The 19899-nt window shown below is 39.1% G+C and overlaps 2 protein-coding genes across 2 annotated transcripts; one reads left to right on the top strand and one right to left on the bottom strand.

Annotated features, from left to right (window-relative positions):
• Positions 1-3780: 3780 nt before the first annotated feature.
• Positions 3781-11891, bottom strand: LOC129268651 (sialate:O-sulfotransferase 2-like). Its single transcript, XM_054906179.2, has 7 exons — positions 11589-11891; positions 9865-10133; positions 9339-9514; positions 8489-8666; positions 5594-5770; positions 4908-5108; positions 3781-4732 (listed from the first exon to the last, which is right to left on the bottom strand). The coding sequence occupies exons 2-7, from the start codon at positions 10124-10126 to the stop codon at positions 4341-4343; spliced, it is 1386 nt and encodes a 461-aa protein (XP_054762154.2). The 5' UTR covers positions 10127-10133; positions 11589-11891; the 3' UTR covers positions 3781-4340.
• Positions 11892-13572: 1681 nt separating this feature from the next.
• LOC129268652 (sialate:O-sulfotransferase 1-like) lies at positions 13573-18610 on the top strand. Its single transcript, XM_064104960.1, has 5 exons — positions 13573-13990; positions 14352-14518; positions 15904-16071; positions 16670-16879; positions 17320-18610. The coding sequence occupies exons 1-5, from the start codon at positions 13932-13934 to the stop codon at positions 17700-17702; spliced, it is 987 nt and encodes a 328-aa protein (XP_063961030.1). The 5' UTR covers positions 13573-13931; the 3' UTR covers positions 17703-18610.
• The last annotated feature ends 1289 nt before the right edge of the window (positions 18611-19899 follow it).

The raw sequence follows: 19899 nt of genomic DNA, 5'->3' as shown, positions 1-19899 counted from the left end.
AAGTCGATTATTGAATACAGACTTAGCGCGCGGGGACAATACCCTAGTCACACCGGCAGAAGTAACCCCAGACCGATCAAATCTATTACGTTATTGCCAATGACAACCATTGGTCGGTTTGGGGTTGATTTCGTTGAGTGTGACTGAGCATTGATCAATAGAACGTATAGAAAGCACTGGTAGTTATTGATCGAAGGAATGTATTCATTGCACCGTGTGATCTTCGGTTTTTCGATATGCAAAATTCTAGAGTTTGTGCTTCAATAGGCTGATAGATTAGAAACATTCGCCTAATCTTGAATGAATTGTTTTTGAACGAGCTTTTTTTTGTTACTCAGGCTCGGGCTCAAGCTTCCAGCTTGATAATTTTGAACTTGCTCGTGTGATCGGCATATCCCTGGGCGTTGATTAATATGCACATCTCACCGTCTTACATTAGTGACGTAATGAACCCAAAATATTTGAAGGCCGGGTACAGGCCACAACAATTCGTTGGTACAGGCATGGCATATGTGGGTAAAGTTAATAAGAAATATTGTGAGCGAGCGAAAATGTTGTACATTTTGAATTGAAAGCTGATTTTGTGATATGGACCTAATGCTAAATATAATCATATTAAACGGCTTTTTTCCCTATTTTTGTTCTCTTGGTCGTAGAAAATTTTGGGGGCCAGCCCCCCTCCATCATTGAGACAATCTATCAATCAACCATTCCATTCGTTCAGCCATCCATCCAACAACCCATCCACCCATCCAGAGGGAGAAAGAAAGAGAAATGTAGTGGGTGAACATCCATCCATCCATCCATCCATCCATCCATCCATCCATCCATCCATCCATCCATCCATCCATCCATCCATCCATCCATCCATGCATCTATCCACCCACCCACCCACCCACTCATCCATCCATCCATCCATCCATCCACCCATCCATCCATCCATCCATCCATCCATCCATCCATCCATCCATCCATCCATCCATCCATCCATCCACCCACCCACCCATCCACCCACCCATCCATCCACCCATCCATCCATCCATCCCTTCGTCCATCCATCCATTCAAACATCCATCCATCCCTCCCTCCATTCATACATCCATCCATACACACATCAATCTATATATCACTTCATTCACTCATTCTATCTGCCTGTCCATCTATCCATCCTTCCATCATTCCATCCTTCACCCATCCATACATCCATCCATGCATCCATCCACCCACCCACCCATCCACCCATCCATCCACCCATCCATCCATCCATCCCTTCGTCCATCCATCCATTCAAACATCCATCCATCCCTCCCTCCATTCATACATCCATCCATACACACATCAATCTATCTATCACTTCATTCACTCATTCTATCTGCCTGTCCATCTATCCATCCTTCCATCATTCCATCCTTCACCCATCCATACATCCATCCATGCTTCCATCAATTCATCAATTCATCCATCCATCCCTCCACTCATCCATCCATTCAAACATCCAACCCTCCCTCCATTCATACATCCATCCATGCTTCCATCAATTCATCCATCCATCCATCCATCCCTCCACTCATCCATCCATTCAAACATCCAACCCTCCCTCCATCCATACATCCATCCATGCTTCCATCAATTCATCCATCCATCCATCCCTCCACTCATCCATCCATTCAAACATCCAACCCTCCCTCCATCCATACATCCATACATCCATCCATGCTTCCATCAATTCATCCATCCATCCATCCCTCCACTCATCCATCCATTCAAACATCCAACCCTCCCTCCATCCATACATCCATCCATGCTTCCATCAATTCATCCATCCATCCATCCCTCCACTCATCCATCCATTCAAACATCCAACCCTCCCTCCATCCATACATCCATACATCCATCCATGCTTCCATCAATTCATCCATCCATCCATCCCTCCACTCATCCATCCATTCAAACATCCAACCCTCCCTCCATCCATACATCCATCCATGCTTCCATCAATTCATCCATCCATCCATCCCTCCACTCATCCATCCATTCAAACATCCAACCCTCCCTCCATCCATACATCCATCCATGCTTCCATCAATTCATCCATCCATCCATCCCTCCACTCATCCATCCATTCAAACATCCAACCCTCCCTCCATCCATACATCCATCCATGCTTCCATCAATTCATCCATCCATCCATCCCTCCACTCATCCATCCATTCAAACATCCAACCCTCCCTCCATCCATACATCCATCCATGCTTCCATCAATTCATCCATCCATCCATCCCTCCACTCATCCATCCATTCAAACATCCAACCCTCCCTCCATCCATACATCCATCCATGCTTCCATCAATTCATCCATCCATCCATCCCTCCACTCATCCATCCATTCAAACATCCAACCCTCCCTCCATCCATACATCCATCCATGCTTCCATCAATTCATCCATCCATCCATCCCTCCACTCATCCATCCATTCAAACATCCAACCCTCCCTCCATCCATACATCCATCCATGCTTCCATCAATTCATCCATCCATCCATCCCTCCACTCATCCATCCATTCAAACATCCAACCCTCCCTCCATCCATACATCCATCCATACACACATCAATCAATCCTATCATCCATCCATCACTTCATTCATTCATTTTTTGATCCAGTCATTCATTCATCCATCCAACCGTCCATATATCCCTTCATCCATCCACACACCCACCCACCAATCCACACAACAATCCACCCACCCACCCATCATTCCATCCATCCATCAATCCACCCATTAATCAATCCATCCATCTACTCATTCATCCACCCACCCATCCATCCATCCATCGATAAGCCCACACGATGCGAACATAATTATGGTTTTCAGCTCGCGCTTCGCGCTCGCATCATTTGGTTCGTGAAATATTTATGGTCAAAGTGAATTCCTTCGAACAAGCCTTAGAATGCCCCACTTCAAGTTTGCATTTTAGAAATGTTCAGCTCGCGCTTCGCGCTCGCATCATTTGGTTTGTGAAATATGTATGGTCAAAGTGAATTCCTACGAACAAGCCTTAGAATGCCCCACTTCAAGTTTGAATTTTAGAAATGTACAGCTCGCGCTTCGCGCTCGCATCGTTTGGTTATTGAAATACGTATGGTCCTCTTGAATTCCTACGAACAAGCCTTAGAATGCCCCTCTTCACGTCTAAATTTCAAAAATTTTCAGCTCGCGCTTCGCGCTCACAATATTTGATTAGTGAGATACAATTAATGTTCATGATTACAATGACTACAAAATGTGCTTTTTGTCTTTAGGTGTAATTCTAACAAAATCAGCAAGCGCTTGGCACTTGCATTAGATAACTATGGTGAGACATGTACATGTATGCTCTTCATGAATTCCTAAAGAAAAAATAGTCACTAAAGTGTCCCTGTTTGGGGTCAATATATACAAAAAAAAATCAGCTCACATTTCGCGCTCGCATTGTTTGTTTAGTGAGAAAGGTATGTATCATGGTAAAAAAATGTGTTTATAATACTTTATTTTTCGGGTGAATACAAACAATTTTTTGCTTTTTTATAGCTTTTTAAAAACAAAAATTGGCTCTAAGTGAGTCATTTTTGGTTCCGCCCCCCCCCCGAATGCCGTGACCCACGGTACGCCACTGTATACAACTAATAACAGAGAAATGTACCAAGCAAAATAAGCCCATCCGAGGCTTAAATTATCGACGGACACTACTAAAACATGTAAGGCAATGAACAGAAATAAAAACAATAACAAATCATGTATACTTTTTAAGAACAAGATTTTTATCTTACATTAAACATGTTAATAATAATAACGGTATATTTACCCAGGGTAGCCACTTCAGTTCCGAAAAATGTTCCCCCAGCGGACCCTGCTATTATTAATACCCGGCTAAGCTAGCCTACCTATTCAGGTGCACACAGCTTTTGTTGATATAATAGGCACGTGCACTGGGTACATGCAGTTCATTATGAATCATATTGATAATTGCAATTATTGTACCCATGAATCAATGTAGCTTTTAAATACGTTTCTAAGCACTTTAAACAAAAACTATGTAAAATTATCATAAATAAAACATTAATTACTGAGTAGAAGGATACATTTATAACACATAGATAGGAAAATAAGTAGCCCCAATTGGTATTGCACAACTCGAAATGCTTTCGTAGGCATATATAGTTCAAAGTAGTCTAAGGTTTTTGTGGAAGCATTCAAATGACAGATGGTACAAACAAAAGTATTAGAAGTTTATTTTTCAGACTTTTGGAGTTATCTGATCTGGGATATATAAGTTTAAAAAAATGTAAATGTGACGTCATCAGAATACATCAGTTTTCTTCAGGTATTCAGCCGGTACAACTTTCCTGTGGAATTTAAAGAGTGTTTTGTTGACGAGTTGTATACTTTGGTCAATTTTCTGATGCATTTCAGATGTGAAAGGGTCCTCGGTGAGATAAACACGCGTCTTCCTCCCATGGTTGCCAAGGGAGGTACTTGTTGCTAAGGAGGATGGGTGATCTTGAGTTGCGCAGACGATCCGTTCGGGTTCCACTGGTCGATTGAGAAACACGACCATTTCCGTCAATTTCCGGACGGTGTCGGCTTCGAGCTCTTCGTAGAACATCGGAAGGAATCGTTTATGGGTTTGTATCCAATGCATATTCATGGATTTCCAATTTTCGATTGCTTCATTGACAAATTTATTCCACCCTGTCAGAAAAACGACCAAAAAGAAATTAAAAAAACAAATTAAATCAAGGAAAATCATGATCAATTGAAGTAGAATTTTGTTTTTCATTATTTGTTTTGTTTTTTGAATTATTGTTGATTTTTTTTACTATCATTTCATTTATTTTCTTTAATTTTCTAAATTCGGAATACAAACCTGTTGATTTGAAAAACTTGATCGCTTTTTCGGGTGAGACTTTCGACTCGAAGAGTTGTTTTCGGAAAACTTCGGCAACGATCGCCCGGTATGGATTCCGAATTAACATGATGGCGCCCAGAAACTTCTCTCGGTCATGCATATGAGTCTTGACACAAATTGTGCTCTGCTTTTTGTAGTCAACGTTCCCTCCCAAGAAAACTGTCGAAGTGAAGTTTGAGAAAAAGAAAATGATTTGGTATCAAAATTAGATTCCATCGTTGTGTTTGGAAATTCAAATAATGCATAATGGAAATTGAAAAAAACGGAAGTAAAGATGGAAATGGAAATTGAAAAAAAAAGTGGATTTTGAATTGAAACAAAAATGAAAATCTTGAACTAAAATAAAGATTGAATATCAAAATGAAAGTTGGAATTTGAGTCAACACAAAATTTAAAATGGAAATGACGTGATGTATCAAATGTCAAATGGAATTAAAATTAAAATCGAAAACGAAACATCAAAATGGGTACGAAAACTAATCAGCTATAGTTATAACGATAACATGGGACTATTTACAGTGATCAGCACTAAACCAAACACCCATCGATCTGGAACGAAAAGGTGCTAAACAAAACCTTAAACATAATAAGCAATATTGTGTAATTAAACACCGAATATCAAGTAAAATAAATATACTTATTACCTTTCTTTGAGATTTCCATCTGACTTTCTGCAGCCCAGTAAACACTTCCGGTGTATATTCCTGTAGCTTTCTCAATTAGTTGACGAGTCCAGGTATTACCAGACCGGGGGTATGAAGCTAATGCAATGAGCGGGAATGAACCGGGGGCGCCCAACTCTATGGCAGAACAACGAACATCTGCAGAAAAGAGTGAGTGACAAAAACCACAACAATCATTTAACATGCTGAATTTGATGTGCTTAGCAAATACACGGGAGGCGGTGTTTTTGGAGCATCGTATTTAAAAAAAAAAAGATTTAAAACAATCCGAATGCCCTCGGCTATGACAGTCGGGCGTGTAAGAACTCTTTCAAAGATACCCATTCTTACTAATACCCTCGCTGATGTAAACTGTTATGCATTTACACCCGGGTACCTTTTGAAATAAATCTATTTGGTAGGACCTACTACTATAACTATTTGAATGAAAATGTCATTTTGGGGAGCTTTGCATGCAAGTCATTAGCGTCAACTATGGGGAGTTTGAAGCATGGAAGGCTCCGTGATATTTGCTCCTGCGACAAATGTTCCGCTATTGACAATTCAATGCACCAAACGACGAATGGCTAACTTTAATCTACCCTACCCTAAACTTAACATATAACTCTATTGCACCCTTACTCTGACTGAGACGAAATAAAACCCGGAATCATTATCACAGGAGCAAATGTCGTGTCGCCAATTTGGTTCAGGAGCTACTTATCCAATAGACGTCAGTACGTAAAATTAAATGGCTATACATCCAATATGCAAAATATAAATTGCGGAGTCCCACAGGGTAGTCTGTTAGGTCCTTTATTATTTATCATTTACATTAATGATTTTTGTAATTCATCCGATATTCTTTCGTTCATATTTTTTGCCGACGATTCTAATCTTTTTTATTCTCATAAAAATCCAAAAACACTACTAGATATAGTAAATTCTGAGCTAGAAAAGGTTACTCAGTGGATAAGAGCTAACAAACTATCCCTTAATCTAAAAAAAAACAAATACATGTTATTTAGTAACTCCATAGACACACTGCCCGCAAACATTATGTTTGATGATACCCCTTTAGAAGTTGTTTCGTTCATAAAGTTCTCAGGCATAACTGTCGATAATAAACTTTCGTGGAAATACCACATTGAAAATATTTGCAAAGCGATTTCACGCAACATCGGCATAATAAATAAACTGAAATTTCATTTTCCTCCACAAACCTTATTAATGCTTTATTCTTCTTTAATCTTACCGTATTTGAACTACGGCATTCTTGTTTGGGGCAATACCCACCCAGTTTTATTAAACAGACTTCTTTTATTACAAAAGAAGTCTCTCCGTATAATCAACCATTCTTCATTTCTTTCACACACAGACCCATTGTTTGCTGAAAACAAGCTGCTAAAAATAAATGATCTATATCTCTTTCACTTAGGCCAATTTATGTATAAATATAATAACAATTCACTTCCTCACGTATTTGATTCAATGTTCCCTCAAAATCGTTCATTTCACCATTACCCTACGAGACAGTCTAATGAGTTTCATTTACCTCTTTTAAGAACATTATTAGCTAAAAAAAACATTTATATACGATGGCCCGAGATTCTGGAACTCCCTTAGTGAAGATATAATTAAAAGCCCATCCCTCTGTTCTTTTAAAATGAAACTTAAAAATAATTTTCTGAAATCATACAGGTCATCATTCACTCAATTTTAAATAATTTTATCATTGAATTTACCATTTCATGCCTCCTTAACTTATTTTCTTTTTTCTTTGGTTATGATTCTCTGCGCGTTGAAGTCCTGCTCTATTATCTTTCTTTATCTCTTTTCCATCTTTATTTTCACATCCTTTGTGTGTGCTTCAATTGTTTTATTTTTTTTTATTATTTTTTTTTTCTTGTTCTTTGTTTTTTTTGTTCTGCTGTTCTCTGTTTTGTCACTTTGTCTGTCTTCGTAGGCAATTCTAAAATAATTATTTAGAGGGGTCCACACAATACAAGCATTGCTTTTTAGTGGATCCCTCCATTTTCACAGAATTTTTTTTTTTTTAATTTTTATTTTTTTTTTTTTATTTTTTTAATTATAATGGTTACGATAATTGCTTATATATAATATTCTACCTTGTTTTATTTCGTCTTATAGATAAATATCAAATACTGTACATGCCTGAATTTATTTTATCTGTATAATTTCATTGTAACTATTTTGATTACTTTGTTCTTCTGTTGAAAATGAAAACAATAAATTGAATTGAAAAAAAAAAACCATTTGGATGCCAAACACGTAGTGTGCAAGGGATTAAGACCAGCAGACGTTATATGTACTACCACTTGAATTTCCCTTGTGTTAAAGTCATTAGTGAGTCTTCGCAATTGCAACGGCGACGGATCCCCCAACAAAGAAGATCTATTAATAATACTCTTCAAAGTACAATAAACAGAACCGAACACTGGTGGACCGGGACAGAAAATCGTCCTAAGATTCGGAGCTGACGAAAAATTGCTAATAAATGTCGTTTGTCCAGATCGAGTAACGAACAAAACTGCTGCTTTGATTCACTGATTTTCGACAAAGACTGATCTGTCATGAAGGGCTTTAGACAATAGATTCTCTACGTTCCAGAAAGCGTCTGGGAATTGATGCGAATTCTCTCTAATGTCTCACTCTCCACGGAATGACAGTGGCCCGAAGCTAAGCTGAGCTTGCCGAACAATTTCTCGATGGTAAATCCCCCTAAATAATCCCCCTAGGTATTACATTTATTTGCAATGCCTCTAATAAAGTCTGGGCTCAACAAATAATATTCCACTCCCCATGAAAATTGACGCCTAAATGACGTTAAGATTTCCGAGCCCGTGGATTTGTTACCTGGTACAGACGTCCTGTAAACAGACATATAGTTGTCCCCTCCGCAGTTGTGATACCTATCCCCTGTACATCTCATATCGCAGAGGGCGCTGTCTACGTACGACAAGAACTGTGACTTCATAGAAACATCGGTGCAGTAGCATTCACGACCACGGCTCAGTGCTGCGTATGTGAACACCTACAGAGTGAAAGATAACAGGAAAATTATTTCATGTATTTATTATATGAGTGGTGTATCCACAGCTACCCGACGTGCCCTCACCAAATTTTCGTATTCTTCCATCAACATTGCTCATCTGACATGTCTGACAAGTAATTGTTAGATCTGGCAATTTTCCTGAAGCAGTTTCTATGGTAACTGTCGGCTAAAACATCAGACAACTCCTATAATGAAACGCTTCCCTTGAGTACTTCTCCTACCGACATTGGCCGGCGGCAGGACGGTGGTTTGGGTCCATTTGGTAATTGTTCTTAGAAATTATCACTCTTTTTCTTTCTCTAGCAACTGCATGACAGCAACCAATACAAGTGATCAGGGTAACGACTCCAGAGAAGAAAAGGCGAAGAAGAACAAGACAGGGTACTTAACATACTAATTAAGTCAATTGATGTACGTATGAGGGCCCATTTTCAAACCACGGAGATTTGTTTGTATCTCCATTTTAATTAGCCTAGGATAAATGGATAGAATGATGACGTTTTCTCCATAGATTTTAGCCATGTGTCCACTGACTGACGGGACAAAATAGGTATAATCTGAAAATTAACAAACACTATGACGGGAAATTCACAAAGATTGGCGAAAATTATTTTCATTTCTTTCATATTTTAGTAGTGTTTTCTAACTCACCAACTGAATACAAGCTTCAATACAGGCCTCAATCGTGAGTTTGTCAGCTGTATCTTGAAGAATATGCTGCCCCGTGACGACCTCTCTCATTGCTTCCGGTTCCGGTCTCTTCACACATGCGCGGTAAACGCCAGGACTGTCTATCTTGTCCCAAGTCAACCATGTTTTATTCAAAGCTGAAAAAATATAAAAACATAAACGTATTACGATGAAAGTGTTTAAAATTACCTTTGGCAAACGGGCACTAGGCACAAAATCTTGGTTTTTCGAAACACAATAATGGTCTGATCTTCAGCCTAACATACGCTGAAAGGGATTGGGTAAACAAGAAAGTTGTAGATATTAAATTGTTCAAGATCCAATCATGCCAATAATGTGGCCTTAAGTGTCAATAGGGTATGTGTCTGCAGACTAGTTTCACTCATCACTGGAGTGACGTCATTAATTCGCTGACCGCTTAGATAACTCTAATGACGATTAAGTTAAAAGCTAATTTTTATTTGTTTTGATTTGTTTTTATACTCACATGACACGTATTCATCATTTTGCTGCGTTGTCTTTTCTTCTTCATTATCTTCGATTTCGCTGCTCCTCTCTGCAGTTTGTCTGTACGCTTTATCTGGTAACGGCAATCGACCATCCATCGGATCGAGATTCATATAGGTCCCAACGCAGTATCCGAGCATGAAGAATACACTGACTGCAAGAAAAACCTCTCGGAAACGGAATGGCCCGCAGTATGGGAAACATCGGCGGCTGCAGCGAAAATTCATCTCATCAACCCCCATGTGAGATCTAAAATGAAACGAAGCAGAAAAGACGTTACCATCAAAATATCATAGCGACGTCCAGGATATGCGATATTTTTGTCAGTACTTGTGCACCCGACGAGAGAGGGCAATGTGAATGACGATATTACAGGCTGCTTTGGAGGCTTTGAATCAGATTGCAAATTTTGGACTTGGTTTTATTTTAAGGATCTTGCCTCAATTTTCAATGAAAAAAAAATCTTTGAAAAAATTGTTCTAGGCGAGACTTGATCCTGCGTCAATGAGCTCGACTGCCCTCTCGCGTCGGGTGCACAAGTACTGACGAAAATAAAAAGTGCGTCCTTGTCGGATAGTCTGTACGAAAGTTCACTCTGACGATATATAAGTTGGTTTTAATAACAGATGAAATCTTTAAAAATGTAAAGATATATTGGCGACGATTAGAGTAAAATGCATATCAAAGAATAAAAAAGTCATGTACTTTTCATTCATATTGTGACGTCACGTGCTAGCAGCTGCTCCGTTTTTTTTCATTGGATAACATTTTCAATGTTTATCTATGACTAAAACCATTTTCCTAATAGTTCTTAGCACGTCATGGCATGATAAGTCTGATAATTGTATTCAACACACAAGAAAAACTTTTTCATGTTGTAATGTTGTTTTATGTAACTTTTAGGAAGCTGCTTGCATGCGACGTCACAAAATCAAAACTTCGAAGTTCCACTACTTGATAATTCTTTGACGGATTTTTACCAAACCAAACCTTTATAAATATGTTTCTTGTATATTTTTATTTTTTAAATTAAAATCAACATGAAATCGGGTGAGCCCCCCCCCCCCCCCCCTCCCCCATAGTAGAGTGCAACTAAAAATAACACCATGTGACAATATGAAAACTTAGTAAACGTATTAGCAAGAGCAAAAACTTTGAGAGGACTCGGGTTTTTATAACAGGGTACGATTTCTGAAAAGTTGCACAAAAGTGAACAAACCTATGCAATCATTTTGATGTCGGTTTTTTTATCTTACAGATTTAGTTCAAAAATTTGTTTTTCATAATTCGTTGATGTTATTGTTTTTTGTCTGAGAGGAAAGAAGAATTATGGAAGCAGCATAATATTAGACTTAATAAAATTATGTCATAATGGTAAGATATGAAAGTATACTCGAAGCAAACTAAAGGTCTGAAAAAAGAGATAGTGAATGAGTTATCAAATTTCTTTTCGTCTTTTTTTTTTTGTTGAAACATGGACCTAGTAGGTCCATGGTTGAAAAAATATATCCTAGGCCACATCAATACATTTTCAATGTTTTCACAACATTGATAACAAAGAACATCAGTGAGCTAGGCCGGTGGTTGCTCATCTCTACACCTCTCGTGAAATATACATTTTACTTAATATCAATTTGAATTTAACGGTGGATATAATGATTATAACATGTTTCAGGAACAAATTAAAAAGATTACTTCACTTACCATAAGTGCGATATAAATTACTATCCCCCAAATATGCGCGTGCAATCCAAAGGCGGTATATAGGATGTTTTTGCCACGTTTGTAGCACACCCGATCTACTTCGTCGAAAGATCCTTAACGTTGCCCTTTCCAGAATGTATTCTCGAATTAAGTGGAAGATACACAAACTTTGAGGAGACTCGATAGTTTGATAAACGTCCCATGTTTGTCAATTACAGAGCGGTTTTTATCCAAATACAGACCCTATTTACCTCTTGCTAGCATGCCAAGGAGTATAATCGGTTGTTCTTGTATTTATTCATTGATATGCAAATGAGGTAGATGCTGGCTATTGATTTTGTAAGGGCATGGGGACAACGTGGAGGCATGGGCCGGGGTGGTGGTGGGGGGGGGGGGACGATACGTATGGGGGCGCGGAGTGGAAGTGGTGTATTTTGTAAGGGCATGTGACAACGTGGATGCATTGGGGGATACGTATGGCATGTATGGGGGCGGAGTAGAAGGGGGTGTATTTCATAAAGGCATGGGGACAGCGTGAAGGTGGGGGGGGGTGGTATATTTCGTAAGGGTATTGTATATATAGCAAGGAGGCATTGGGGGATACGAATGGGGGCGGGTAATTGAGGTGATGTATTTGGTAAATTGCCACTTGGTCTAGACCCACTTGGTCTACTTTCCGTTTTGTCTCATCCCAAATGGTCTAATCCTAGTCTGCATTCAGACTCATATTTGACACTTTAACCGATTATACCATGTCTACTGAGCGTGAAGACTAAATGCCAAACACTGCCTGTGTCAAATATAAGAGCCAGCCACAATTCATAGTGAATCTGGTCTCACTACTTCAGACTCTGAATTATGCACAAATTGCGAAAACCAAGGGTCTGTGCCTGCAGACTATGCTTATCCTAGTTCGTCTACTCTATCCATTTGATAAAATTGTCATTTAGCAATAATGGACAGCAATAACCCGAGTGAGGCATACTTTAATGTCAGGAAAGAAGAGTTGGGCAAACAGTGGCGGCATCAAGGGGTGGGCACGGGGGAATTTGCCCCCCCCCCCCCCAGAAATTTTGCTGGAAAAAAATGTAGAGTGAATGCTATCATGAGCATCGTACTCAAGCTTTAAAGTGCCCCAAAACAACATCTTTCTCTCTTCAAATTGTGAAATTTTTCTCACCCATTCACTGTTAGCTCTCAACAATATTAGTCACCAACGTAAATCTTTCAGGCCATTATACAACATTCAAAATTTCGATCGCGCTTTGCGCTCACAGCGGCTGTTGATAGAGATGAATATATTATCTTTTTAATTTTATGTTTTAGAGAGATACGCATCCGGCATGTTCATAATTACAAAAAAGGGCTGAATATTAAAAAAAATCAGCTCGCGCTACGCGCTCTCATCATTTTTGTTGTTGTTGTTGTTGATATTTTTTTCAATGGTTACAAAATGTATTCTTAAACGTCCAGTTTTCATCTCAGAATATTGAAACAGAGATATCACTTTAATGAGTCCCTGCAAACAGTCCTGAACAGATCCCCTTAAAAGTCAGTAGGGACTACCTTTAAAATACATAGCTCGCGCTTTGCGCTCGATTTAGTGAAACAGAAAAAATGTGTCCGCCTTTGCCAGCTAAAATTTTCTTTTGCCCCACTAGTTTGAAAATCCTTAATTTAACTCTTTTTTTACCCCTATATAATTATTATGATGGCATCCAGGTCGTCCTGCCTGGTCCCCCCCCCCCCACCATCATATCAAAATACTGGCCCTGGTGCCTCCCCACCCTCTCCCGCACACACACATACACAACTCACATCTACGCGGACACTTGTAAGAGCATCCACAGTCACCAACATTATCAATGAGGGAAAACCCTTAATCTTACACCGACACTAATCAATACTTCGTTCTTTTCTTAACCATCCTTCAAATCGATATTCTATCTTAAGGTCTAAACGTCTTCCTACCAGGTAATCTTTTGTACACGGTCCACCGTACCGCAGCTGTGGGTTGTATTACACGTTCAGATGTTTATGGCGGCAATATTTTGTAAAGGTTTGACTTTAAAACAGTGAAGCACGTTACTTCCTTTGCATTTTTATTCTTATCAGACCCATTTCGAGAATTTTCGCATCTCTGCAATGATTGTTAAAAACCTGCTTCCCGCCTTAGTATAGCAGTGTCACTTTCATTAAGTACAAGTGATCTTGGAAAAGCGGATTCGAATACACAAAGATGGATCTGTAAAGTGCGGGCTTATCCTAGTACGTTAATTGAATAATTTCAGGACTGCAGGAGCTTGACATTGAGGTTACAAAGACAGAGATATTAATATCGACATGATTGAAACGAGTAGGGAGAAGTCGACGTCGTCTACGGCGATGACGAGAGAGCGAATGTAAGTCACTATGTCAGATCGTACCTTTGTCATGTTCGGGGCCAGGAAACTGCATTTTCGAAATTTACATATTTATATTACTGTGGTATTCTTTAATATGTGCAAAACTGATAAAGATGCATTATTGCTATGCATGGTTAATTATTTAAAAAAATCTTTTTAAATCTAATTTTGTCTTAAATCTTAATGATGATGATCATCATCATCATTAACAACATCATCGTCATCATCATCATCATCAACAACAACATCATCGTCGTCGTTGTCATCATCACCATCATCTTCATTAACATAATTCATGATATATCTCATCATCACCATCGTCATTATCATCCTCCTCCTCCTCATCTTCATCTTCCAGAATATGTCTCAAGGTATGGATACCACTCGGCGTCGTCATCATGGTGGTCGTCGAAGTCCTCTTCGGTCTGCTGATCGTGGCTAAGCTACCGTTGGGTGTCGAGCTAAGTGGGAGGATGACGAGGTGGATGAAAGCCCCCGAGCCCACCAGTCCAAAACCTGTCTCTGGTAAAACATTACTCAGTTATCTATCCACTTTTTTGTTTACTGAAACTTTTCACAAATTCACCAAAAGTGTGCTCAAACGCCTTTGATATTATTTCAAGAAATGCAAAAGTGCCCCAAGATATAAGCTCGGTCGTTTCCCTCCCTCTGTTGATGTTTTGTTTTCATAATAATTGTTTGTGCGTCTTAATCCCCCCCCCCTGAAAAATAATCTGGTTGCTGCTATGGATCCATGGGTCATGTGGTCCAGTGGTTAGAGCATTAGAATCATAATCGAAAGGTTGTGAATTCGAATCTCAAATCTGCCATTGTCTCCATTTTGATTAAAATTAAGGCCCGAGAATAATACCTGTCGTCTATAAGGTCAGCCACTGTGACTGATCTTGTGGTAGGGTCCATGGACTGATCAACCTAGACGTAACATGTTTCCTAGGTAATTGGTTATATACCAGCTTGGCGTTTACCAGCAAAAAACTATCCTGTCGAGCTCCTTCGGGAGTTACCATAAAACAGAAGAACAGAAAAAACACTTTAAAAACTCACTATTTCCCTTCCTTTCCTTTTTTTCTTGCGGACATGGCATTATTTTATCAGGGGGGGGGGGGGCAACTGCTACCAACCTTCATCTCTCAATTTTTATGCTCGAGTGATATTTAATTTTTTATCATTTGGTCATTCCTACCAACCTGTGTTGCTATTTTAATATAATTATTTATGGCAAATAAAACTCAACCACTATGACATCTGGATTTCATTCCACTTTATGTAATTATTTATGATGTTCATGGTATTAATTTGTCGTTGTCAAGTTATTGTATTCCTTTCATATAAATAAATAAGTTCATGTATTATAATCATCGGCAATTATTACATTACATTATTGTTTTGTGCTATCAAGTTAATTCGTGTCAAATATAGTCTTCCTTTGCAAATATAAAATTTCCATCCACTACGCTTTCATTCCGTATTGATAGAATATCGGTTCTCGACCTATAGTTTTATAATATTATTGGTAGACAGGATTGCAATGTCCGGCTATCTATATCCGAGAGCACTTTTACAGAATTTCTAAAGAATCCTTTCTGTCATATAGAATGATATATAAATTTCTTTGTACACCTGGTGGGTGTTTCGTAAAGCTGTTCGTAAGATACGAATGACTTTCCACACTACTGGTGATCCTTTCTTGTGCTGTGTGATATCCCTATGTAATTGAGTAATTAGTACCCAAGATCATGTTCCAGCCGTTCGTAACTTTACGAAACACCCATTTGGATAATTATATCTAGGCCTATATATTTGGTTTTATCCTTGTCTAACCATCATCGACGCCGTGTTTATCATTTTTATATTCTTATTTGACCCCCCCCCCCCCCATTTTGATTCAGCGTGCGACAAGATTATTTTCCGGCCCTTTCAGTCTTTAACCTCGGTGGCTCTGGTCAGCTATCCACAGTCGGGCAATGCTTGGACAAGGCATCTGATTGAGAAAGCTACAGGAATCTATACAGGAACTACATATAGTTCGGAAAAGAACAACGCCAAAACATCAAAACGTAAGTAGAAACAGCGGCGGATCCCCCACCCTTCCCGACCCCCTGCCTCGCGTCGGGGGGGGGGGGTGGTTGATTGGAGTCTTGACTCCTTTTTTCGTCTTGTCAGAATTTTGAATGAGAAAAGTAGGCTCCTCTTTTGTGGCACCTATAATATTGATACATAAAATGTAAAATATGTATTTGTTAGGATCCACCGATCAAGTATAAGCATAAATGCCAATGCCTTATCAAGTGCAAGTACATGAAGTAAGTGACAAAACAAAGCCTGATACTTGGATTAAAAAAGTCTAAGTTAAAATGATGTCAGTAAAAGTCAGTCGAATAGTGGACTTTCGTGGTTAAAAAGTCCCTTCCACCATCAATCGAACGAAGTTGGTATTTAACACAATTTCCCTGAAAAAATGGCTGCAACGAAGTGCATTTTTCTTCAAATTGCCAAAGTTAGGAATACAAGTCTTAAAGAAATTAGCATTTTTTATTCGATGCAATTTCATTAATTCTAATTAATGATTATAATACTGGAACACTGTTATAACAATGCAATTAGTAATTATAGTTGATAATGATTAATTGTCTCCATTTATATAATGAATTCCAGATTTTCCAGGGAATAAAGTAGATTACCGGTCAGGTCGGCTTATCTGCGTTAAGACCCACCGGTACGAACCGAGACACATCCGGGAATTCGAAGCTGCCATTTTATTATTACGTCATCCTTTCCAGTCGATCCTTTCCGAAGCTTACCGACAGCACATCTTAAAGCCGACGATGACCGAAATAGAAAGGGATACTGCACTCAAGAGCCATAGTAAGACAGTCTTTTTTTTCCTATATGGGGGTGTGGGAGGAGAAGGAGAGGGGAATGGGGGAGCACGCCATTGCATTTTACCATTTTTTTAAGATTGTTCTTTGGGCCTGATGCTGCCATCATAATGACGAAAAGTGGCCCATGACTGCCACATAATCAAATAATGTGCAACAGTAATTAGATGGAATGAGCACTCAACCCAAATCAAATATATAGCCAGGGCCGTAGCCGCTTGCTCCCGTTCTGCAAGCTAGGGTTGTCATCCCCAAATGGAGTCTGGTCAGTTAGGAGCCAATCTAGACAAGCTAGTAACCTTGACTTCTAACCTCCCCTTCTTATAAGCTACTCAGAATGACTCGTATTCGACGAGTGATCCCCTCCTCGTTTAAGTCTAAGTAAAAACGGAAATTATTATTTATACTGTTGTGTCTCAAAAACAGGATTCAGGGTCTTTGTCCAGGGTGAAAGTTTACGCTGGAGAAACATCGCCCTCAGGTGGCTGGAACTTGCCAGGAGCACCTACGTCATACACTATTCGGATCTGATGTCGAACCCGAATCAAACCCTCGAGCAACTGGTCCGGTATCTGAACATCCCGGTTCGGCAGGACCGGCTGGAGTGCACCCTCACCCAGTATCCGCCGTTGCTGACGGGGGAAGAAAGAACAGAGAGATTGCACCGTCAAAGGGAATACCTGACCGAGATTCCTTACACGCAGATGTTGGAGAGTACAATCATGGAGTATGTCGTGGATGTGAATATCAGTCTTATGATGAACAGACAGAAGCCGTTTCCATGGAACTTCACTCTTGATTGGTACTAAACCAACAACAAAATAAACATTTTTAGGGTTTAAGAGATATGGCATCGCCAAAGGGTTTACAGTCATGACCGACAGTCGTTACATGCAAATGTTGGAGAGCAAAATCATGGAATACATAGTGAAAGTGAATATCAGTATATGATGAACAGACAAAAGCCGTTTCCTTGGAATTTCACCATTGATTGGTACTAAACAGATAAGGAAATAACTTTTTACCAACCAGTGTTGACGCCCTCTAAGTTCGTTGGGAAATACTTGCTGAACAACCTGCAGGCAATGACAAAATGCCACCCACTTGCAAATCTTGACATCGGTTGCTTCAATTAGGTCAATTAGGTCCTGATATTGTTTCTGACGAAGTAAAATTGCCCGGCAACTAATGCCTTGGGCCTACAACCGATGAGCATATCGTCAGGAAAATACAATTTTGCAACAAAGGAATGATTAGGTCCTCATCAAAATATATTTTGACCATTGATTGAGGATTGTTGGCAAATCCTAAATCGATCATGGACATTTTTGTTTATCATGATGATCAGAAGAATCTCTTCGGAGATATTGATGAAAAGATCAATGACTGTATTCGTTGATACACAGAAGCACAGCCATATGGAATCATTGTTGGTCAACGTGGTCTGGGGTTTCTCAATCCGAGATCTGAACAATATACAAGATCAAAATCCAGGTTTGCTGACCTAAGGCATTCGCAAAAATGCAAACGAATCGAATGAGTGTCTTTTTATTAAGAAAATAGTAATTTTCACGGAGTAATTTGGTCTGAGCAAATTAAATGCAAGGATGTTGAAGTTCAGTTTCTTTTTGTTTTCATAAAAAAAACATCTTATTCAATTCAATTTATAGTTGGCAAAATATTCCCCGTTGAAGTTTAATAAATACATTTGCAGCAAGATTCTTGTGAGTCTTTATTTTTGATCTTTGGTGAGGAGACGACTACAGTATATTGTCAGGCAGGCGCGGTTCCATACCATTAAATGGGTAGGGGAAGGCGGGGTAAGTTGAGCATAGGGGCAAGTTGAGCCACCGCCCCCAGGCCAATAATGAATGAGTCAGACATTATGGCGGTGTCATGTATTGATGACCCGTTACATAACCCTTAACCCCACCACATTGTCTTCAACTTTGAAACAAAAAGTACTTTTTAGAGGGAAAAATACAAATTTCAGCCAAAAAAGTAAAAAGGGTGTGAAATAGATAAGTGTTTTTTACACACACACACATCTTTACATATAAAAAGACATAAGAACAACATTGTCAGTCCAGGGGAGTGTTTCATCAACATTTTCATCCGACAAGTTGTCAGATCTGACATCTTTCTCTGATGTTGATTGGCTGAGAGGTACTGTTACTATGGTAACTGTCGGATAAAATGGGACTTGTCGGATAAAACGTCCGACAAGTCCTTTCATGAAACGCCCCCCTGGTATGGATCTTCATTCTTGTCACAGTATTTTACATGATGGATGCATAAGAAATGTGTGGATGCGAAATTATCTCATTAAGTTGGGACTGGGGTAAGTTGAGCCAGCCAACATGGGGCAAGTTGAGCCATGGTAATTATTATGGTAATGTAAATAAAAAACAATCAAACCTTAAAAAGCCATCGATATGCAGGCAGAAAAGAGCAAATTCACATGACAGTTCTTTTACTTTTAGAGAATGTTAGTATTTATAGAGAATTAGCAAGTGAAAAAACTTCAAATTAAAAATTGACATGCTGGTTCTTACCGCATACATTTTGTACATAGTTTTTGTGGCTCAACTTACCCTAGAAGGTGGCACAACTTACCCCACAGATGGGGCAAGTTGTGCCACTTGACATCGTTTTTTTCAAAGGTCACAACGACTTTCAGTGTGGGGGTAGAACGTTGTATATAGGTGAAAAAGATTTCCCAAGAATCATATTCAAAGGCAAGGTACTTATTTCAACAATATTATTAGTCATATCAATTCTATCATGCAAAAAAGTGTCACAACTTACCCCGCCTTCCCCTACTATAGGCTAAGAACCACATGATTTTGAACAGATAAAGAAAAATGAGACAAACAAAACACTGCCAAATTTGATCAAAATCAGACAAGGAATAATGAAATCATGACACTTTAAAGATTTGCATTATTTTGGTGAATCAGTTCTATGCATGCCCTCATGAATATTCAACGAGCAAGTTGATGATGT

The sequence above is a fragment of the Lytechinus pictus genome, chromosome 9, assembly GCF_037042905.1.
Source record: "Lytechinus pictus isolate F3 Inbred chromosome 9, Lp3.0, whole genome shotgun sequence".
Taxonomy (NCBI): Eukaryota; Metazoa; Echinodermata; class Echinoidea; order Temnopleuroida; family Toxopneustidae; genus Lytechinus; species Lytechinus pictus.
This window is presented reverse-complemented; position numbering and strand designations above follow the sequence as displayed.